A 23,295-nucleotide genomic window follows, 5' to 3' on the forward strand; every position below is an offset into this window, starting at 1 on the left:
GCCATGTAAATAATATGGTTGCGAGAACAGGTGAGTGGCTCACTTCCCAACTCCCCAAAGTTTCCTCACCACCTAAATGGAAAGCTTTCCATTTACTTGGATAGATCTGGCTGCAACAACTTTCGGGAATCAAGACAATGCAGTCCGTTTTACCATCCACTTTTCTCCAGCATGGGCAGGCATCCTGTGCTTACAGTGGGAATAGTGTAATGCACTGCAACAATTCATCACCACCTCTTTGGCAGCACCTCCAAACCCCACAATCTTCATCGAATCTTTGCAGATCATAGGAGGCAAATCCGAGTTTGTTCTTCATCCACCTCCCATTGTTCTACTCCACTCAACTCTGTGGAGTGAATTTTGGAACAATTGCTTGAAGCTTCCTATACATTATTCCTGATGCTGTCTACTATTGTCCCAGTTACCTAAGGGAGCAACACAGGCAGTGTGCACTCGCTCCCACCCAACCTAGTTCAGCGCCACAACAAAGACCATTTTGAAATGGGTACATGGGCTGTTTAAATGTGCTTCTGAGTTGGTGAGCAGACAGTGTGATGAATCTATAGTACCGCTCCTTCTCTGGCACGGTGTACACTGACACTGTCAGGCTCCCATATTGACTTTAAAGTTGGCAGCAACAAATTGGTCATTCTGGAAAGGATCAGCTGTTCTGAAGCCAGCAAGAGCAATGCATCAGAGGGGAGCTCAGCTAAGAGGATTGAAGCAAGAAGCAATCAAAATTTGGAGCAGTAATCATCAATGTAATTTGCTGTTCTTGGATTATTTACTATTGGGACTTTCAACTATCTCTTACTCAATGGTGGAATAGTCATGTTCTACTGTAAAATGTACACTTTAATTGTACAGTAAAATTTTCAGAAGTCATGAAGAGAAATGTGAAAATCCAACTGGAGTCTTTGTTCCCTTCATTAGTTCAGAAATAGTCTATTTAACTTTTGGAGTAGCCTAATCAACCTGAGTGGTAACCTACTAACCTTATAAAAATGCAAGTATCTTTTAAATAACCATACTGCGCATCTATAAACAGACATAGAGGGCAACTTGTAAATATGACCATTGCCAATCCACAGGCCTAAGTCATGCTGCCTAATTTTATAATTAATGCTTACATTTGTTATGTAATGAAAATGACTTTCGGTCCAGAAAGTCCACATTAAGTTAAGAATTGTGCTATTCAATTAATAAGCACACAGCATGTTTACACAGGTGCTTACAGATAAACTTAGTTATCAAGCATACATGTTTCAATGGGTACACCGTGGCAAACATTCCAACAACATAATGACAACATGGTAAAAGAATGTGAAGAGTTCCCCATTTTTGGCAATGTCCTTGTAAACAGACAGCCGACGAAAGACAGCACGTCATTATTTACACTTGAATCACTATCAGACATTATTCTACAAATTTTTTTAAACTAGGAAATTCCTTGTTAGTAGAGATGTAGATAATGCTGTACAGTAAGGATTCTATGATTTATGAAACGACAGAGACTGAAGAACACTTTTAGATCATCAACATGACACACAATACGTTCTGGCCCTGAAAGTCCTCGGGTTATGAGCACAGAAATTCCACTGACCCTGACACTGGGGTAGCACGATGGCACAGAGGTTAGCACTGCGGCCTCACAGCGCCAGGGAGCTGGGTTCAGTTTGGGCCTTGGGTGACTGTCTATGTGGCATTTGCACGTTCCTCCCGTGTCTGCATGGGTTTCCTCTGGATGCTCCAGTTTCATCCCACACTCCAAAGATGTTCATCTTAGGTGGATTGGCCATGGTAAATTGCCCCTTAGTGTCTCAAGATGTGTAGGTTAGGGCGATTAGTGAGATAAATACGTGGGGTTACGGTGATAGGGCCTGGGTGGGATGCTGTGCCAGAGAATTAATGCAGATCTGATGGGCCGAACAGCTGCCTTCTGCACTGAAGGGATTCTACGATTGTACTATGTGCATTATTAGAATAAAAGTCAAACACTGCTTTTTTGACTCTTTACCATCCCACATAAGACAAAGCAAGACCCTGAACATCTAGAGGGTTAACCATGCTTTCCCCCGAGTAAGAGAGAGTTTAAACATCATTTGGCAGTTCAGCAGCATAACCCTAGATAGTGCTGGTCATGAGTGCTGGGGTCCTTGGGCTTGGAATGTGTTTGAAAATTAAGAGTGCAGTTCTAAAAAAGCTGCATGATTCAGGATTCCAAAGTTTAATTAATGGAGGGAGGCTCAAGAATGTAACTTTTTTCCCTGGAAGAAAGATCGTTGTGAAGGGATACAAGAAGAATTTTCCCCTCAAGGTTGTGGGTATGTGGAACCAGTTCCAACAGAAGTAACAGATGTACTTTGAATCTAGAAAGGAAGCAAATATCAGGTTATGAATGGAACTAAATGGGTAGAGAAGAGGACGGGTGGTACATTTAGTTTTAGATGGCTCTGGTAGAAGTTAGTGTCAGGGGGATTAGTGGGATAAATAAATGGGATTACAGGGATAGGGCATGGATGGGATTGCTGTTGGTGCAGGCTTGATGGGCCAAATGGCCTCCTTCTGCACGGAAGGGACTCTATGATTCGGTGAAGTTGCTCAGACTTGTCTTATGAGGACAGATTGAGCAGTTTAGGCCAATACTCGCTGGAGTTTGGAAGAATGAGAGGAGATCTAATTAAGAAACACAAAATGCTAGAGGGGATTGACAGGGTAGACACAGACTGGATGTTTCTCCTTGTTAGATACTGTAGAACAAGAGGCCATATCTTAGGCTAAGGGTGGCAGATTGAAACCGGAAATAAGGAGGAATTACTTCACTCAAAAGGTCGGGAATCTGTGGAATTCTCTACCTTAGGAGTGCAGTGGCGACAGAACAATAAGCAAATTTGAGTTAGGTTTTTAATTAGCAAAGGATGAAGGATTATGGGGAATGGCAGGAAGCTGGAGGTGAGTCAGAGATGGAATCAGTTATAATTGTATTGAATGGCAGAACAGGCTCGAGGGGCTGAACTACTCCTGCTCCTAGTTCTTGTGTTTATGTAGAATGTTAGCCACTTACCCCACGTTGCTGAATGAGAATCCAGAGATGGTTAACGGCATTTTTGATGAATTAAGAAATGGGCAGAAGACATTGTTATTGCTTATGCAGCCTTAATACTCACAGTGTAATGCGTTTGATGATAAAATGATAAGATGAATTGGGGTTTCCTGACCCTGCCACAGTATGCTTTGTTGGGTGTGTTTTACTTCCTCGGTTACTGTGAATATTATCTGCAACATGGGTGAAGGATGTTGGATTTCAACATTAGAGAAACTTCTGGAATGTTAAACTTGAGTAAGGCCATAAACTAGGCGAGATCAGCTGCGTGTTATACACCCCACTCAATTATCCTTTCGATTAGAAAGCAGGGTGGAGAGGGGAGTTACATTATGATTGATAACAGCAGAATGTAAACCCAGCCAACAACACACTGCTGTAACATGGAACATCACGACAAAGGGCCATCTACACTCTGGGTGCAAAGTAGCAGCAGGATTGTGAAAGTCAACATTCTCAGCAATCACTCTGATGAAGTCAAAATGCCACTCACAAATGCTGGATAAAAATGAATCAAATTAAGGCCAAAATTGCTGAAAGAAGAAGACAGCACAGTATCACACTGAGTAGCATAGAAATAAGTCTAAGGAGCTTTCTACTAAAATATGGCTAAAACTGTGGCTAATCAGTAATGTTTATTGGACAACATTATGCTAGCAAAATAGGATGGACCAAGTGGCTTCTTTCAATCTTGCAAACTTTTATGATTCTGATTTGGAAGGACAAAGATGGTTAAATAATTTGAAATATTATGGACAGTCTTATTGGGCCACAGATCAATAATCCCCGACAGGACCCCGGGATTGTCATGGGGAAAACAGGACCGCTATCTTACAAGGTCAAAGTTCAAGTTTGCACCATCTAACCCAGTCCCCCCTTCAACGGACCTCTGCCTGAATGATGGAAAGGACCTTCTTGCAGTGGGGGTGCTGGGAGAGACACGGACCTAGGGGGTAGGGAGGTTCGTGAAGACAACTACAAAGGCCAAGGGAGAACATCAACAGATCTACCCATGGGCTCTGTGGAGTACTAGCTGTGGGAAGCAGCCAACGGTAGTTTTTAAGCCTGTACCTGCATCTGGACTGGCACTAAAGGTCCAAGGTGAAGACAATCTAAGTGAAAGCTGAAGGAGCAGCCTCTTTCTTTGGTTCACAGTGGAGGGTGACAGGAAACCAGCGTTGAACTGAATTACCACAAAACACAAGCAGATTGTTGATAACTACAAAGTGGTTGTCAGGGCTAAGTTAATCGCTTCTACTTACTTGTTGGTCCTGTAGTTTCAGTCCAACAACTCTGAAGGTGTTGTTAGAGGTGTTGTGATAGATGTTGACTCTGCTGAACCCTTGCTGTCCAGGTTTGGCTGCAACCCATTTTTTGCTTGAATCATCATAGATCATAACCGAGGCCCGTGCTTGGCAGATGCTCTGTTCACTGAAAAAGAGAATGATAATATAGTACCTAAGGTATCAGCACTGCTACAAATATCAATACACAAGAGTATGAGTCCAGGGAGGGAGGCAAAATACTTGACAACATTAACTATAAAAGATGACAGCTATCTTAGAATTGTAATGCCACTGCTCAACTGTGCTAAGAGAATAAGTAGATTCTACTGTGAACTATTTTGGAATGGTCAATTCATCAGATTTCTTTGTACTTGACTGTACAAGTCAAATATCATTATGTTTCAGGCAGGATCTTGCAGTATAATTGATTCTTAGTTGAACTTCATGCTGCCATGCATACAACACTTGCCATAAATTCACAACAGTTGAAAAACTATTCCAGAGCTTTAAGAGAATGAGAAAAAGGTGTAGTTGAAGGTAATTTTTTCCTGGTTGGTTCCAGACCTAGAGACATGTCATTGCCATCTATCTCAACTCGGAAAAGCATGTGACATGGGAAGAGCCAGTGGCAAAACGAAAAAGGGTGATTGGGGGAGGGAGAAGGAGGGAGGGAGAGAATTGATTATTCTGCTGTAATAAGAACATAAGAACATAAGAAATAGGAGCAGGAGTAGGCCAACTAGCCCTTCGAGCCTGCCCCGCCATTCAATAAGATCATGGCTGATCTGTCGTGGCTCAGTTCCACATTTTTTCAAGTTGAAATTTTTTGCCCCTCAGGCAAAAGAGGCACCAAAGAGTGGAACATATGGTATGGAAATATATTGAAGTGTATGGCACCTTCTTAATTGTCTTAAATGTTTACAAGTTTTTTGAATAAAGTATATTATAGGGAAGAAGAAAATGGCACCCCATCACCCTGTCCAGGATAATGCTAAAACCTTCTGATAAAATTCATATCTTTTGAGGTATAGTCACAGAAACAGAAAATAGGAGCAGGGATAGGCCATTCGGCCCTTGAGCCTGTTCTGTCATTCATTTTGATCATGGCCGATCATCAAATTCAATGTCCCAATCCCTCCTTCCCAGTCACTTTTAAAGTTTAGGGGAAGATATTAGCAATGACATCTGGAGAATTCCTTATTGCTTTTCAAAATGCGTCATGGGATCTTTAACTTTGACCAGAACTTGAACAGTCAGATGATGTTTCACTGGAGTGACTTAATAAAACGCATGGCAGCTAACAGTGCAGCACTCCTTCAGGTAATGTCCTGAAGTCCAACCAAGAGTACATACTCGAGAATCAAACCAGGGCTCGAGCCCACAATCTTCTGACTTAGAGATAAGAGTGCTACCAACTTAGCCAAGCTGACATATAAAGGAATGGAACTCTCAAAAGACAGGTACCATTTATTATTTACGATAGTTTATTTATTCGTGTCACAAGTAGGCTTATGTTAACACTGCAATGAAGTTACTGTGAAAATCCCGGTGCTTGTTCAGTTCCACTTAGGAAGAATTTAGCATGGCCAGCATGTCTTTGAGACTGCAGAAGGAAACTGGAGCATCCAGAAGAAACCCACACAAACCCAGGGAGAGCCCATCGTTGAATACACTGGAATTAATTTGTATTGGTTACCGACAGTTATTCTTGATAGGTGCTCAAGTAGCTTTCAGCCTGAACAATAATCATTCCCCATGTAGCCTCCAAGGTGAAGATGAAATCCCCACTTCATTCACCATAAGAAAAACAGTTGCAAAATCACGTCATTCTGTTCTATTTCAGGATTCCGGAGTCTGAGGCTTAACACATCACTTTCATCAAATTACCAGAGAATAGAATTTCACTTGGAGGGGGGTGGTGTGGAGCGATGGAACAGCTGTATTAGCCTGTATTGCCGATACCAAAGATAACATCATATCAGGCTGGATCAGCTGTTTCTGAGCTGCAGTCCCTAGGCAATCGTGGGAACGAGTTTGAAAGCTGCGCTTGCAAATGTTGGAAATTAACAGAGGGTCAATTTGGACAAAAATTTAATTTAAAAAGAGTTAAGATTTCAGGAAATAATATTGGCAATTTGTCAAAGCATAATAAGCACAATTGCTGCAATTGACCTTTAGCCTGACCTTTCTACCATGTAAAGTAATGTTAGTGACTGCCATCAGAAATACCTCACAATGAAAACAAAATTCACATCATAACATTCATAGAAGTTTCACTTCTTCCTGCACCGCACCATGAATGTGACTGTTACTCTTCCTGTCTCCTCTCTCATTAAAACTCTTTTCTACGGTTTGTGTTCATAGATGCAGAAATTTCCATCAGACAAAGCCAGGCTCAACACATTTTTCTGACTGCTTCCATTTATAGTTAAATCATTTATTTAAACGTTAAGTATTTATGAGATAAAGTCCCTCTACATCCTCAGAAAACTTGCACATTGTTGACATCTTTCTATCTTTATACATCTTCAGAAACATACGTTAGAACCTTTTTAGATCTCTGGTGCCTGAAGGTCATTCCCTTCCCAAATATTATCAACTGAGTTGGAAATAAACTTTTCGGGGTATAGTTGGCTCATCAATCATTGAAAACATTGGCTGGATTTTCCCCTTTCAGACGGGAACCATGAGTTGGGAGATTTCCAAATCCTGCCTACGCTACTTTTGTGATGTGTGGTGGAGAGGCTGGAACTGAGACTGTCGCCTCTTGGTAGGCCCGAGGCAGGTGATTGTGGAGGTGGGTAGGAAAGAAGGCCCACTTCTATTTGCTGGGATATCAGGCCAGTTCTGTACATGAATGTTAGGTACCTTAGCCCTCACTCCTCCACTCCCGTCAAGCTCCACACAGCCTCATCTACCCCTAATTAGCACCCAGTCCTATTGCCCCCACTATAACTCATTTCCTCCCGTATACCTTCTTGCCCCATAACCCCATGTCCACTTGTATTCCACTGCCTCCTCATGTAAATACTCTCCCCCCATTTCCCCCTACACACTCCCATGCCACCCACATGTCCAGGCCCCACCTATATTCCTTAATCCATTTCTCCAATCCCTTCCCATGCATCCCAATATCCCCCATGTTCCCCTCCATATATCTCATCCTTCTTCCATTATCTCTCTCCCTCCCCCTCATGCCTATTAACCCAGTATCCACAATGGACAGAACTCATGAACCTCATAGTAACATTGGAAGTCTTTGAATTGTTCATAAAACTGTCAAAATAAACAAACAGCCCATCAAACTCCACTTGAAAATACCCTAATCCTCTTCAAACTACATGTGAAAAACCTTAGTTCTATTAAGTTGCACAAAGGAACAAATAGTAATTCAAAAATTGCATACAAAAAAGTAATCCTTTTAGGAGTTCATTAAAATGTCAGTATAAACATAGCTCACAATCCTTTTGAGAGCTTCATCAACAATCCCTGCTACGTAGGAGCCAATAGTGGAGTTTGGAGCTCAGCCAAACACTCATAATATAATTCCTTGGAACAACAATATCAACAAAGCCTCCATACATGAACATCTTAAAGCCTTTGAACTAGTGATACATATGGTCAGCTGTTGATCTACTTCAAAGGCTGAAGGGATAGCGAACCTACCAATGAATAAAATTATTTAACTACAGAGTGCAATTGATATGATAAAATCTGAATCTCAATACTGTTCACTGAAATAGAGCACTTTATCCTCTGGAAACATTAACCTAACACATCTGAAGAATTTTCCGCTTTCACTTACTCTTAAGTTTAATGGTCACATACTTTTTTAAACAAGCTGTACCATCAATCACTGCATGAATAATATTCTGCCCATAGTTTTGAATTACTGAGAATAATATTCCAAAAAACATCAATTTTATTTATTTTCATAAGATTAGCCATTTCCCGTCAGATACTATAGTTAGTTGCTTTACTCTGTGGGTGGGTACAAACCAATGATGATGGGGACCCACCTTTGCAATGTGTCCGAGGTGCTTTAGCAACCTCAGTGCAGCTGGCTAGCACGAAGGGCATGGGAAGCCAGCACAGAAACTGTGCACAAGGTTCATTAATGGTCAGGTAATGCTTTAAACTTGGGGTGGGTGGGAGCTTCCCAAAATTATGAAATGTATTCTGCTTGAAATATAAGTGGTTTTGTCTTTGCGCAATGGTACCTGCTGAGTATCGTGGAAGTTTATCATTCATATTTCCAGGATCTGCAGTAATTTATCTTTGTTAACTTGCATATTTCTGTTCATTGAATCTTAATACTGCAGTGACATAACTTTAAGAGTAGTACATCTAATGAATTAAATTTTTAGTTAAAATTTTGTTTAAGCTTATATGAAGCCAGCTGCCTTCACTTTCATCCTTAGTTACCTGGAGCTATATTGATGTGATTAAGTTATTATCATCTCACAGATAAACTGAAAGACGCCACAAAGTGAAAGGATCCAAACTACAGTGCTCATTTTAAACGTAAAATGTTCAGTTGATTAACACGAGATGCCACAGCAACAAATAATATAGAACTGTGTCTTGTGCACAAAGGTGGGGAAATTCCACATTGTAGCTCACATTTACAGCACCTTCTGTGTGGAAGGAGTGGTGAGCAGTGGGTTGAATGTTAGATAGAAATTAGTAAAGCAAACCAAAGCAATGGGGTAAGTTTCAATGAAGCACTTGAAGATAGAGAAAGATGCAGCAGGGTGGAGTGAGCTAAAGTTGTACCATTATTTTACTATTCAGTATTCATCATTGTTGAATAGTTCCTTGCAAATATCTCATTTAGAGAATGTCCAGCTGAATTCATGAAAGAGGAATATATTAATGAACTCAATCTACAATTTACAACAGCTGCCAGATTTCTGAGGTTAATGTAATGTTGTTGATTCATGGACTGAGTGGTGGTGGAAACCAGGATCCAGTCACGCGAACCAGCCACGCAGTTTCAACTCCCATCCCTGACATTAAGCAGTGACTGATTTTAAGTAGTCAGTCGCTTGGAGCCAAGGCCAAGGCCAAAGCCAATAGAATTAAGGAACTAATAGAGGGTAGTTTGATACTTTGTGCGTCATGATGTTGATAGCTAAGTGGAGAACTTATCCCTTTCATATTGGTGAAACAGCGATCAAGAAATTATTAGGACATGTGGTGGATCAAATAGATATGGTCCAGGAATTAACAATTTCATTTTACAAATCAGTCTGTTGCCAACTAATACAATCACATATATTTAGGGGCAATATGGTGGCAGAGTGGTTAGCACTGCCGCCTCCCAGCACCAGGGACCCTGGTTCAACTCCGGTCTTGGGTCACTGTGTGTGGAATTAGCACTTTCTCCCCGTGTCCACATGGGTTTCCTCCGGGTGCACCGATTTCCTCCCACAGTCCAAAGATGTGCATCTTAGGTGGATTTGCTATGCTAAATTTCCTCTCAGTATCCCAAGATTGGGGGGGATTAACAGGGTAAATACATGGGGTAAGCCTACTTTGGTAGGAAGAATGGTAGGAAGGACTATTACTTACGGGGCGAAAAACTGCAGCAGGCGACGGTGCAGAGTCGCAAAAACCCAGCTTGCAGGTGCAGCAGGTGGTCAGGAAGGCAAATGGGATGCTGGCCTTCATAGGAGGGGGATTGAATATAAAAGTAGGGAGGTCTTGCTGCAGCTGTATAGGGCTTATTGAATGGCGGGGCAGGCTCGAAGGGCTAGATGGCCTACTCCTGCTCCTATTTCTTATGTTCTTATGTTCTTATAAGAATTGGTGCAGACTCAATGGAATAAATGGCATTCTTCTGTGCTGTAGGGTTTCTACCACTTCAATAGTGCCTTTAACATAAAAAAATTCTCAAAGCACTTCACAGGAGCAAGCTACCTAAGGAGATAGTGACCGGAATTTTACTGGTCTGCCTGCCATAGAAATTGGAGCAGCAAGAGGCGGAAAATGGGAAGATCCATTGACCTCGGGTTTCGGTTTCGGACGAGCGAGCCAGCAAGTCAGATGATCAAAAACTTGGCCAAAGAGCTAAGTTTGAAAGGAGGAAAGTGAGATAGAGTCAAAGAAGAAGGCCTGGTGGCACAGTGGTTAGTGCTGCTGCTTCACACCGCCAGGGACCCGGGTTTGATTCCCAGCTTGGGTCACTGTGTAGAGTTTGCACAATTCTCCGTGTCTGCGTGGGTTTCCTCCGGGTGCTCCGATTTCCTCCCACAGTCCAAACATGTGCGGGTTAGTGTCAGAGGGGCTAGCTAGGGTAAATGAACAAGGATGTGGGGATAGAGCCTGGGTGGGATTATGGTCAATGCAGACTTGATGGGTCGAATGGTCTCCTTCTACACTGTAGTGGATCTACGATCAGGTCAGCAATACATATGGTTAATACAGTCTGTGGAGAACAAAGTTTAATTAGGTTTACTTTACCTAGGTTGAAATGTTTCTTTTAGCCAAAAAAGGGAAATTTGCAGACTTTCCCACAATTAGTGATTTGTCTTTGAAATTGCATTCTGGAAAAACATACATTCCAAATTTTGTGGTCTCACGAGGGTGTTGTAGCAGAAAATCAATCAATCCAACTTATTTCTGTGTTTAGACACATTTTAGGCTCCCAGAATTTCTGCAACATGCTTACACCAGTTTGCAGTTTCATAGCCAAAAAACATTGAAAATATGACTGCATTTTTTAAATGGTGCCCAGGTTTGTTGTGTTTTGAGAAATGTCCTCTGGGTACTGAAGTTAAGTAATTCCTTTCCTGAGCTAGCTGACAACTTGTAATGCGCATCTCATTCAGCAAACCAACCCTAAAGAGTTAGTGTCATAATTAATTATTTTGATGATGCACTGTAGTCAAATCAAAAGAAATGCACAGAAAATATGCAAATATGTACAAGATGTCTCAGATTTGCTGTTGATTGGTTTAATGTTGATTACTGGACAATGATAGAGTAAATCCAATTCATTTTGGATTCTCCATTTATGTATAATTTTGATATGTTTGGAATAGATGTGTGTTTTCACTACATTCCTTAGTAGCTTTCCAAGTCAATTCATGGCCATAATTGAAAATACTTCAATTCCCTGAATTAGGGATAGTCTTCTTGCGGCCGATGGTGACTTAACATTGGAAAAAGTCATAACCTTGGCAGTTCAAATCGACTCTATCATGTTAGATTTGAAGAGCTTAGAAAGCGACGCAGCCTTAGACAGACTGTAGACACTACTCAAGTGCCAGGATTACGGGCAAGAAGACCTCAGCAATCCAAATAACGCCTGTCCCATCACATTCAGGTCCTTTCAAAATTGTGCCCAAATTGTGGGAAGAATGCACACATTTATCCACACTAGAAACTGGAGTTAAACATTTTACATATGCAAATGATGGAATTAACATTTGTTTAAAGCTCCTTCTCCTCAGAGCTCACCAACCACACAAAGAGAATGCACTCTGTACCCCCTCTCCACTGCCTGTCCAACCTGACCAAATTTCTGGGCCAGGTTGAGTTCTGAACAGGCTCACAATGATTATGGATCAGACGTGTTCTTTAGAAACCTATTTCTACAGAGGGAAAGGAATCTTTTCCAGAGTGAGGGAGTCAGAAAAGGCAAACTCTTTGAAAATAGTGCATTTACTCTACTATTATTTCATGAATTGATAGGATTATAATTGTTTCAGATCCACAACCAGTAAACACTGTTCTCTATTCAGTAACAAGAAATGACCCCGTCTGATATCATCTACCTTGGTAAATAATACCAGACATCATTACCTCAGGGAGATGCTTTGTATTGTCATGTGACCTTTTTGTTTGCAAATCCACAACGACAAATAAGCCACAGGGCCAATGCTTTCTTTAGCAGCAGGCCTGGCACCAGTTTTATTGAATAGGCTATAACCAAGATGATCTAACAAGCTGACTGTTTCCCCAGTGGTCGCAGAGCAGATTAGACAGTATTTCCACACTCTGGGATGGAGGAGATGGGGAGGCAAGGTCAGCATCTAGCACTCTGAGTATAACTTCGACACGACAATTCATATTTCTGTTCATTTTCAACTGTGATAACTTCCAATCTTTTCCAAGGACATCTGGGTCACATACTCTCCACTGCTGGATGTCATTGCTTGTGGGTTTGCCTAGTTTCTCTTTCATGTGGAAATCCTTTTGGTTTTAAAATGTCAACATTGCCGAGGACAGGAAAGATGTTCCCAGTGGTGGGTGTATTCAGAACCAGGGGTCACAGTCTGAGGATTCGGGGTAGACCATTTACGATGGAGATGGGGAGACATTTCTTCACCCAAAGAGTGGTGAGCCTGTGGAATTCATTACCACAGGAAGTAATTGATGCCAAAACATTGAACGTAGTCAAGAGATGGCTAGATGTAGCACTTGGGATGAATGGGATCAAAGGTTATGGGGAGAAAGCAGGGTTAGGCAATTGAGTGGGATGATCAGCCATGATCATGATGAATGGCAGAGCAGGCTTGAAGGGCCAAATGGCCTCCTCCAACCCCTATCTTATGTTTCAATAACATATTTTCTTGTCCTGGCATTTGCAATACATTTACACCACAAATAAAACTCAGAAATAAATCCATAATAAGTTAAATGTGAGTATAAGGAAAAGAGTGTTGCACGTACAGCTTTGACATGATAGAGGAATTGTTTGTTTAAGGCCTGCTTTAAAACTAGTTAAGCTGAAGCAGATTTGAATGCACTGTTGCTTATTAATGGCACCAATGATTGGCAACAGTTTGACACACGATTATATATTAACACCTTCGAACAATGGAACTAAACATCGTCACAGAGAGACAGAAGTGGGAAGCAGCTGGTCTATGGTTAGTTTCCAATGCACATCTGCCATCACTCGCACTTTCACCAAACATCTGCATCCTCTTTCTATTTACCTTCTGCTATTATTGAGAATGGGATTGTGGCACACAAAAAATAAATTAATTCCTATTGTTTATCTGCTGACAGTATCAATCGATAGCACAGTGTAGACAACACAGACCGCTTTAATAACCTGGCATGGACTTCATTCTCTGGGAGATTGCCAATGATGCAAGAAGGGACAAACTTGGGTAGTTTGTTTTTATTGGCAATGCCTAGCTCTGGTTGTATACTGCAGCACTAATGGGGTGGTCAATTGTTCTGTCAGAGGTGGAGGCAGAACAAGGATCTGAACAAATTCAACAATGAAGCCAAATCCAGGCAGATCCTTCATTCAACCATTACTTTGAAAAAAGTGATAATTGTTTTTTGACACAAGAAAGTAACTTATTCAAACTTGTGAGTAGAGATTTGCAGAGCTGTGGGCAGTCAGCTAACACTTATAAGAAGAGAGCTGCTCTGCTGTCGTTCTGATCATAATTACTTTGGCACCAAGTCCAGGCCAGCACTTAACTTGCAATTGCACTGCAGTGCCCGGTTCAGCATCCAGGAACAGGAAGGAGGAATGTTGCTTTTCAGAACAGCTTCATTTAATGAGCCAGTTCTTTCCCGGTAGTTTAATGTTGATGCGGTGGATTCCAATTGAGTCACAAATCTCTATAATCTGATTAATGCTCAGAATGAGAAATGAGAAACATTTTGTTGCAATTCTGAAATAGCTTCTCGAATGTCAATACTTTGGATGAATGCCACCCACCCTGTACCTTGTCTTCTTCAGTCTGCCATAAACGTTGCTAAATTGACTCAGTAGCTCCATTTATAGGATACAGACTAGAACATCCCCACCTCCCTCTCTTCATCTATGAAGCTTCTTAATTGGCCTGCTAAGAACCTCATGCCTTAAGAGCCTTACCCCTTTCTTATCATTGGTAAAATTGCAGCAGGGTGGGCAGGTGCCAGGAAGTGCACTCAATTTTACACACCCCACCCCACCAGCCATTGATGGATTATTAGATTACAGCCAGTGTTTCAGGTCTGCAAAAAGTTAGAAATATAAGAGACACACGTACAGGTATTGTAATGGGTTCCTCCTTTATTTGTTACATTGCTGCTTGATAACCATCACATCAACCATTATTTTTATATTTGGTGGATTTTTTATTTAAACGGCCAGCTTCCCTTCTTGCAGTTAACTGCCTGTAATTATCCTGATGGGGTCCAGCACTGATACAACGCAGCTATCGCTGAGGGCAAAGCAGAGTGTATCAGTAATGTAATATAGCCAGACTTCAACATTACAGGGATTTTTATACTGTCATTAACTACATCACCATCAAACTGCGACTTGTTAACAACTTGCACTTTTAGACTGGATGCTTACTTAGACATCATTGCATGTTAGTGAACTTTGGGACATATGATGCAAGACATCTTGCTGAATTATATCTGTACGAACAGATAGCATAGGGCAGCATTATTTCATCAACTTATGTCATCAATACAGTTGGCAGAGATGTATAATTCCAGAATTCCTTCAGTAGCTAGGTCCCAATGGCTGGTGAAACTGTACTGTGGAACCTGGGTGCATCTCAAAAGTATGGCAATAGAAGACAGAGGCTGGAATGTTGCCACCCCACCTGCTAATGGGAATCAAAGTGGGTGGGGGCAGACTACAGAAAGGTCCGTTGACATCGGGTGAGATTTAACGGTTTCTGCATGAGCGAAGCCATAAAATCCCGTAGAGTTGGGATAAGATGGGCATTTTCAAGATGACAACTGTAATTAGTAGAAGGCTACAAGGATCAGTGCTGGGGCCACCATTATTTACAATATGCTACTACCCTCTGAACAGCAAAATGAGGAAAACAAACATTCCCCCATTCACCAGAAATTCAATACAGTCCTTCAACACTATCTGAAGTTGCACAGCATTTGGATCCATATATTTAATCTTCGACAATGCAACTTTCAACCTTGATGAAGCTTTAAATTGAATTGAGTTACAACAAGTCAAATCACATTAAAGAGCTGTCACAGAGAATTGCTGGCTTTGAACCATGGCAGATGCAGATAGTTGATATGCAAATGACTGACCATAAAACAATTAATATCACGGTGCTTGAAATAGGAAATAGGCTTTAGTATAAAGGTCTGGCACATAAAGGGTTGATATGGAGATGCTGGCATTGGATTGGGGTAAGCACAGTAAGAAGTCTCACAACACCAGGTTAAAGTCCAACAGATTTATTTGGTAAACAAGCTACCAAATAAACCTATTAGACTTTAACCTGTGTTGTGAGACTTCTTATTATACGTAAAGGGTTAACATAGGACTAAGTACAGTACAACCCACACAGTGGAGCAAGAGAACACATGACCTGCACCTCAGGATTAGTGTAGTATTGCACAAATTAGTGTAGTATTTCATCGCGAGGGGGATTGAATATAAAAGTAGGGAGGTCTTGCTGCGGCTGTATAGGGCATTGGTGAGGCCGCAGCTGGAGTACTGTGTGCAGTTTTGGGCGCCGTACTTACGCAAGGAAATTTTAGCCTTGGAGGGAGTGCAGAGGAGGTTTACTAGGCTGATGCCGGAGTTGAGGGGGTTGAGCTATGAGGAGAGGCTGAATAGATTAGGCTTGTACTCGTTAGAGTTTAGAAGAATGAGGGGAGATCTCATTGAGACATATAAGATGATGAATGGGACGGATAGGATAGAGGTGGAGAGGCTCTTCCCGCTCAGAAAGGATAGTAGGACTAGGGGGCATAGCCTCAAGATAAAGGGGAGGCGGTTTAGAACGGAGTTGAGGAGGAACTTCTTCACTCAAAGGGTGGTGAATCTCTGGAATTCTCTGCCCGTTGAAGTGGTGGAGACTGCCTCGCTAAATATTTTTAAGACGCGGGTTGATGGGTTTTTGATGAGAGAGGGGATTAAGGGTTATGGGGAGAGGGCGGGAATGTGGAACTGAGCCACGACAGATCAGCCATGATCTTATTGAATGGCGGGGCAGGCTCGAAGGGCTAGTTGGCCTACTTCTGCTCCTATTTCTTATGTTCTTAAAGCCGTGCGTACAAATTATTTCCTATGTTATTATACTGACTATGTTCCATTGGCTGTAAAGGGCTTTGGAACATTTTAAGGCCATGAACATTGCTACATAAAATACAAGTTCTTTCTTGAGTGGCATGTTAGCATTGTGGTTAGAACATAAGAAATAGGAGCAGGAGTAGGCCACCTAGCCCTTCAAGCCTGCCCCGCCATTCAATAAGATCATGGCTGATCAGTTCTACTTTCCCGCTCTCTCCCCATAACCCTTAATTCCCCTGTCTATCAAAAACCTATCTACCCATGACTTAAATATATTTACTGAGGTAGCCTCCACCAGTTCAATGGACAGAGAATTCCAGAGATTCACCACCCTTTGAGTGAAGAAGTTCCTCCTCAACTCCGATCTAAACTGACCCCCCCTTATCTTGAGGCTGTGCCCTCTAGTCCTGCTATCCTTTCTAAGCGGGAAGGATCTCTCTACCTCTACCCTATCCATCCCCTTCATTATCTTATACATCTCTATAAGATCCCCCCTCATCCTTCTAAACTCCAACGAGTACAGACCCAGTCTACATAGTCTCTCTTCATAGTCCACCCCCTCATCTCCGGCACTTATTGTGGTTAGCACTTCTATCTCACAGTGCCAGGGACCCAAGTTTAATTCTGGCCTTGGATGACTGTCTCTGTGGAGTTTGCACATTCTCTCCATGTCTGCATGGGTTTCCTCTGGGTGCTTCAGTTCCCTCCCACACCCCAAAGATGTGTAGGTTAGGTGGACTTGCCAGGGTAAATTGCCAAGATGCATAGGTTAGGGGAATTAGCAGGGTAAATATGTGGGGTTACAGGGATAGGCCCTGGGTGAGATGCTCTGTGAAGAGTCAATGCAGACTCGAAGGGCCAAATGGCCTCCTTCTATGGTCATTTCAAGTTTATTTATTAGTGTCAAAGTCAGCTTACATTAACATTGCAATGAAGTTACTGCAAAAATCCCCTGGTTGCCATACTCCAGCGCCTGTTCAGGTACACTGGGGGAGAATTTAGCATGGCTAAAGCACCAAAGCAGCATATCTTTTGGACTGTGGGAAGAAACCGGAGCACCCACAGGAAACCCACGCAGACACGGGGAGAACATGTAAACACCACATAGACAGTGACCCAAGCTGGGAATCAAAGCTGGGTCCCTGGCGCTGTGAGGCAGCAGTGCTAACCATTGTGCGCACTGTGCCGTCCTGTTGGTTTGAATAAAGCCCATAGTGAGGGAATGGAGTCTCTGCTAACTACAATCTCAGATCAGACTGCACGAAGTGGACAGCCTCACACAGAGACACCACAATGGAAATTTCACGCTGGTCAGAGATTGTGAGCTTTGCGGTAAGATACGATGTTGGGGCAGACACAGGAAGTTTTATTCTGCTTCTGACCAGAGCTATATTTGACGTGGAAGTCCTTCCTGCTGAAACTGTAAAAAGGTGTTTTGTTAACCAGTTACCTTGGTGAGCAGAAAATCTCACCACGATAAATAAGAATTGTTTTTAATGCTGTTGATTATCACAAATGGACGGGCTTATTTTTGTCAAGTTCTGAATAAAAAGAATGTGACAAAAACTGAACAGTATCTTCCTGATTTTTTAATTTCTTTCACAGGACGCAGGCCTCACTGACATGGCCATTGGTTGTGCCTGATTGCTCTAGAGAAACTGGTGGTGAACTGCCTCATTGATCTGCTGCAGTCTCTCTGGTGTGGATACATGTCCTGTTGGGAGGGAATTCCAGGATTCTGATCCCACGACAGTAAAGGAATGGCAAAATATTTCCAAGTCAGAATAGTGGGTAGTTTGAAGCTTGTTGAGTTCCCATGTGGCTGTTTCACTTGGCTTTCTACCATAGGACCACAGAATCCCTACAGTGCAGGAAGAGACCATCCAGCCCATTAAGTGTGCCCTGACTCTCTAAAAGAGCATCTTATCCAGGACCTCCCTTTTGCCTTATCCCCGTAACTCCATGCTATCCACCTAACCTGCGCATCTTTGGACCTTCTAAAGATTGCAGATTTGGAAGCAGTTAAAGAAGTATTGTTAAAGAAGCATTGGTGACTTGCTAAAGTGCACCTTGTATATGGCCTCTGTGCATCAGTGGCGGGAGGGGTGAATGTCTAAGTTGTGGATGGGGTAAACAGACTACTTACACCTAGATGGTGTTAAGCTTCTTGAGAAAGCGTCTAGTGTTGTTGGATCCGCACTCATGCAGGAAAGTGTATTTCATCACACTCCTGACCTGTGCCTTGCAGACAGTGGGCAGATTTTGGGGAGTCCAGGTTTTCACTAATCAGTTGAACTTATATGAATTAAATTTAAATTCCACTAGCTGACATAGTGGGATTTGAACCCGTGTTCCCAGGGCATGAGCCTGGGCCTTTAGATTAGTGGTCTGGTGACACTACCACCTCCCCACCATCTTCCCCAAGCAGCAAAAGAATAATTTGATAAAAGACTTTTTGAAGACAGTTCATTTCATCATAGCCTGTGTGATTGAAGCTAGTTAATTGCTACTTGTACATAAGTAAAGAAGGGACAACTTGTTTCCTGTTTGCTATCTAAAGCGAGTGACAGGAGGATTTCAATAAATATTTATAAACAGCAGTACAAATGTGTAAAAAATGCTTCTATCAGCAGTATTGGTAAAAGATGTCCATTGTCTCTGTCGCAGGAGCTAAGCCCTTGTACTTTCTGGACTTGAATTAATTAAATTATTGATTCTTGGAAGGTTAAATATTTTATTTGCTGTCTCCATTGTGACAGGAAAATGGCTGCAATTGCTAAGAGCTGTCAAAAATGCAAGCTCTCCCAAAAATTTACTGGGGCCAGGAAGTATACATGTTATAAAGTGGGATAAAGCAGACCAGATCCTGGGCCCAAGAATGCCTGAATGATGTCTTGGGTCAGACTATTTTTCTAAGTGCCTGAATCAGGCGATAGGTGCCTAAGATATGTAAATGAAAGATCTGATGCTTCTTTTATGACCCATTAGGAAATTACTCTCCTAAGGAATATCTGCTCTGCTCAGTTTCATCTGCCATAAATGCAACCTAGTTATTTAAAAAAAAGTCACATGAAGCCAGGGAAGGCGTGCTTCTTCCAATTCTGCATCACTTCTGACCCATAGTGACAGCCTTAATGCTGCAATCTAACAGTACAGTATTTACCAGCTTATAGAGAGTACTGTGTGTGATCATCCATAGGGTTTCTGGTGCATTATATTGTGTAAAAAGGATAACCTTTACCAACCCCATCACAGAATGTACGAATGTGCAAGGTTCAGCCCATAGGAGGCTCAGTTTGGTTACAGAAACTGCCACTTTGCTTAAAGAAGAAACTTGCATCGTAGCAGATGACTTGGACATACTTTGAAAAGTACAGACAGTGATTACACTTAGAGCAAGAGATGAGGAAATTTCAAAATGCAATGCAGAATGGAATTTAATAAACTGTACTAAGATATATTTATTGGTTAAATACTCAAGGATGAAAAGAGATTAGTAAAATAAACCACAATGTTTGTTGTAACAATAATATGTCATAGACTAGTCAAATAATTCCTACAGTGTAGAAGGTCATTTGGCCCATCAAGTCTGCACCAACCCTCTGACAGAGTATTTCACCCCAGGCCCTCTCTCCTGTCCTATCCCCTCAACTTCACACATTTACCATGGCCAATCCATCTAACCTACACCTCTTGGGACACTAAGGGGCAACTTAGCATGGCCAATCCACCTAACCTGCACATTGGAAACCAGAGCACCCGAAGAAAACCCTGAGGAGGAAGTGCAGACTCCGCACAGACAATCGCCTGAGACCAGAATTGAACCTGGGTCCCTGGCGCTGTCAGGCAGCAATGTTAACCACCATTCCACTGTGCCGCCTTATGTCCAAAAAGAAAATTGCCCAAATTGTGGTCAATTAAGATTAGCACTCGCTGTAATAGATCAGCAAGCTAAAAACTAGATTTTACTGAGCCCCTCCCCCACAGATAGAAATTATTTAAATTGATTATGGGAGTGTATTATAACTAAATTCTGGAATTTGGAAATAACCACAGCAGGCAAATCTCCTTTAATGGGGTGGGATGTGTTGTCAAGGCACAGAGTACACGCTGCATGTTTGAACAGCAAGCACACTGTTAAAAGCACTCTTAATGCAATAAAGGAAGATTTATTCTAAATCCAATTTGCAATTTCAGCACTATTTGATCCACACATTGAATTATATAATTTCCACGCCATAAGCAATAATGTTTGTCCAGTTAAATCTCATTCTGAAAATCGTAAGTCAGGCATAAACATCATCTTCACATGTTCACTGCTGTGAATATTTTGTCTGATAGTTGATGGGATAATGTACTGAAATTTTATTGACTTTATTTTGTTGGATGTTATAAGGGGTAATTCAGGATACGTTAATAAACCACATTTGGCCTTAAGAGCTGGTCTCAGATATGATTTTCCATTTCCGGAATATCCCTGGTGGAGATGAAATTTTAACCGGATTATTGAAAATCTTTCCAGTGCTAAGGATTGCCATTTGGGAAATCCATTTTGATGGGCTTGTTTAAAACAAGTAGAGTTACATTGATCAAAACAGTGCTCACCATTGTCTCCATCTTCTCACTGGACGAGTAATCCAGAGGCACAGGGTAATGCTCTGGAGACCCAGGTTCAAATCCCACCATGGCAAATGGTGAAATTTGAATTCAAAAAAATCTGTAATTAAAAGTCAAATGAAGGTTATCCAGGATTGCAATGGGATTTTGATCAATTGGGTCAGTGAGCTGATGAGTGGCAGATAGAGTTTAATTTAGATAATTTAGAAAAATGCAAGGTGATGCATTTTGGTAGATCGAACTGGGGCAGGTATACTTAGTTAATGGTAGGGCACTGGGGAGAGTTATAGATCAAAGAGATCTAGGGGTACATAATCATAGCTCCTTGAAAGTGGAGTCACAGGTGGACAAAATGGTGAAGAAGGCATTCGGCATGCTTGGTTTCACTGGTCAGAACATTGAATACAAGAGTTGGGATGTCTTGTTGAAGTTGTACAAGATATTGGTAAGGCCACACTTGGAGTATTGTGTACAGTTCTGGTCACCCTATTGTAGAAACGACATTACTAAACTAGAAAGAGTGCAGAAAAGATTTACTAGGATGGTTTGGGTTATAAGGAGAGGCTGGATAGACTAGAACATTTTTCCCTGGAGCGTGGGAGGCTTAGGAGTGACCTTATAGAGGTCTACAAAATAATGAATGGCATAGATAAGGTAGATAGGCAACATCTTTTTCCAGAGGTGGGGGAGTCTAAAACTAGAGGGCATAGGTTAAAGGGGACAGATACAAAAGGTTCCAGAAGGGCAATTTTTTCACACAGAGGATGAAGATGATGAGTGTCTGGAATGAGCTTCCAGAGGTAGGAAGTAAAGGTGGGTACAATTTTGTCTTTTACAAAGCATTTAGACAGTTACATGGGTAAGATGGGTGTAGAGGGATATGGGCCAAATGTGGGCAATTCAGACTAGTTTAGTGGTTAAAAAAAGGGTGGCATGGACAAGTTGGCCAAAGGGCCTGTTTCCATGCTGTAAACCTCTATGACTCTATGACTCTGAAATGGCCTAGCAAGCTACTCTGTTCAAAGGCAATTAGTGATGGACAACAAACGGTGGCCAGCCAGTGATGCCCATGTCCCATGACAGAATAGAATAGACATGAAAAAAACAGAATAAAGATGAAAATCTACTCTGCAATCTAATAGAAAGGTTTCGTCTTGACAAAAGAGTATGAATGAACACCACGAGACTAATTCAATCAAGCTTGTTTACATGGATTCTTTTTTAAACAGGAAGCAAAGACAAATGATGTTTGCTCAGCCAGTTTCAATGTAGGTTCTGCTTTGTAGTGTATGCATGAGGCTGTAACGAGACACCATGGCAATTTACGGCTTTTACTGCGTGGCAAATGTCATGAGTGCTCAAGATAGAAAAGCAAGGGATATGTTAGAAACGTTCTTCTGCATTTTTGACATTCCCTTTCCTATTTATTTTATTCTGTATTTTTCTGATCATGTAGCCAAGTGTCAGTGGCTTTCCAGAATTCTTTAAGCACACCTTCAAGCTTAGTCAGCGGACACTCCTCAACAGCGTGAGGCATTGTTTGGTCCACATCACAGCTGCAGCCCGGATGGGCATCTTGGCAACCTCACTGACACTGGCTGGTTGCAAAGAGGCCTTGACCAGTCCAGTAATGGTATAAAAGAGCCCAATGTCACCATGGGCGATCACAGCCAGGTGAATGCGCAGTGGGGCCTGTGATGACAAATGGTTTCTGGTGGATGTTTTCTCCTGCCAATCCCCTTCAGCTCAGGCCTAGAACCCAAGGCAGTCAGTTAGTTGAAGAGTACCTGCACATTGTTGAGTTGAGTTGCACATCCATAGGTTTGGTATAGGCAGATTGGTGTCATACTGGGATGCAGTATTCTGCACTTGGCTTCACAATGACAAGAGAGAAGTCCTGAGGATCTTGGCCCGTGGTTCCCATGAAATACCAACCAGTTTACTGGGGAGTTTATTGTGTGTTGTAATTTTCTTTGCAGTCATGAAGAGGTGTTGTCTATAGTGAGGGTTCAGTCAAGAGTGATGCCTATATAAACAGGATCATGCTTAGTCTCTAGGCATCCAGGTGATGTTTCATTCCCTCTTAGAGCTAACACTGCAAAGGTGGGATGTGCCAGTGGCTGTTTTATTGGTGTTCAGTGTTAAGCACAATGAATTGTACTAGTCGGCCAGCTTGTCAATATCATTGCTTGGTGTGTCTTTCAGTTCAGGGAAAGTCTGAGCTTAAAGGCTGCAGCAGATGTCATCTGCAGAGGTAAATGTATGGAGTT

The 23,295-nt window shown here is 41.9% G+C and overlaps 1 protein-coding gene across 5 annotated transcripts in view; it reads right to left on the minus strand.

The window, feature by feature from the left end:
* LOC145352539 (ena/VASP-like protein) overlaps window positions 1–23,295 on the minus strand; it is a 219,558-nt gene that overhangs the window by 74,340 nt on the left and 121,923 nt on the right. For all 5 annotated transcript variants that reach the window (XM_080202522.1, XM_080202523.1, XM_080202520.1 and 2 more), the window contains one exon: window positions 4,366–4,534. In XM_080202522.1, the coding sequence (XP_080058648.1) occupies window positions 4,366–4,534 (169 nt within the window). The remainder of the gene's footprint in view (window positions 1–4,365; window positions 4,535–23,295) is intronic.

This window comes from Carcharhinus amblyrhynchos, chromosome 14 (assembly GCF_965287045.1).
Source record: "Carcharhinus amblyrhynchos chromosome 14, sCarAmb.v2.hapA, whole genome shotgun sequence".
NCBI classification, from domain to species: domain Eukaryota; kingdom Metazoa; phylum Chordata; class Chondrichthyes; order Carcharhiniformes; family Carcharhinidae; genus Carcharhinus; species Carcharhinus amblyrhynchos.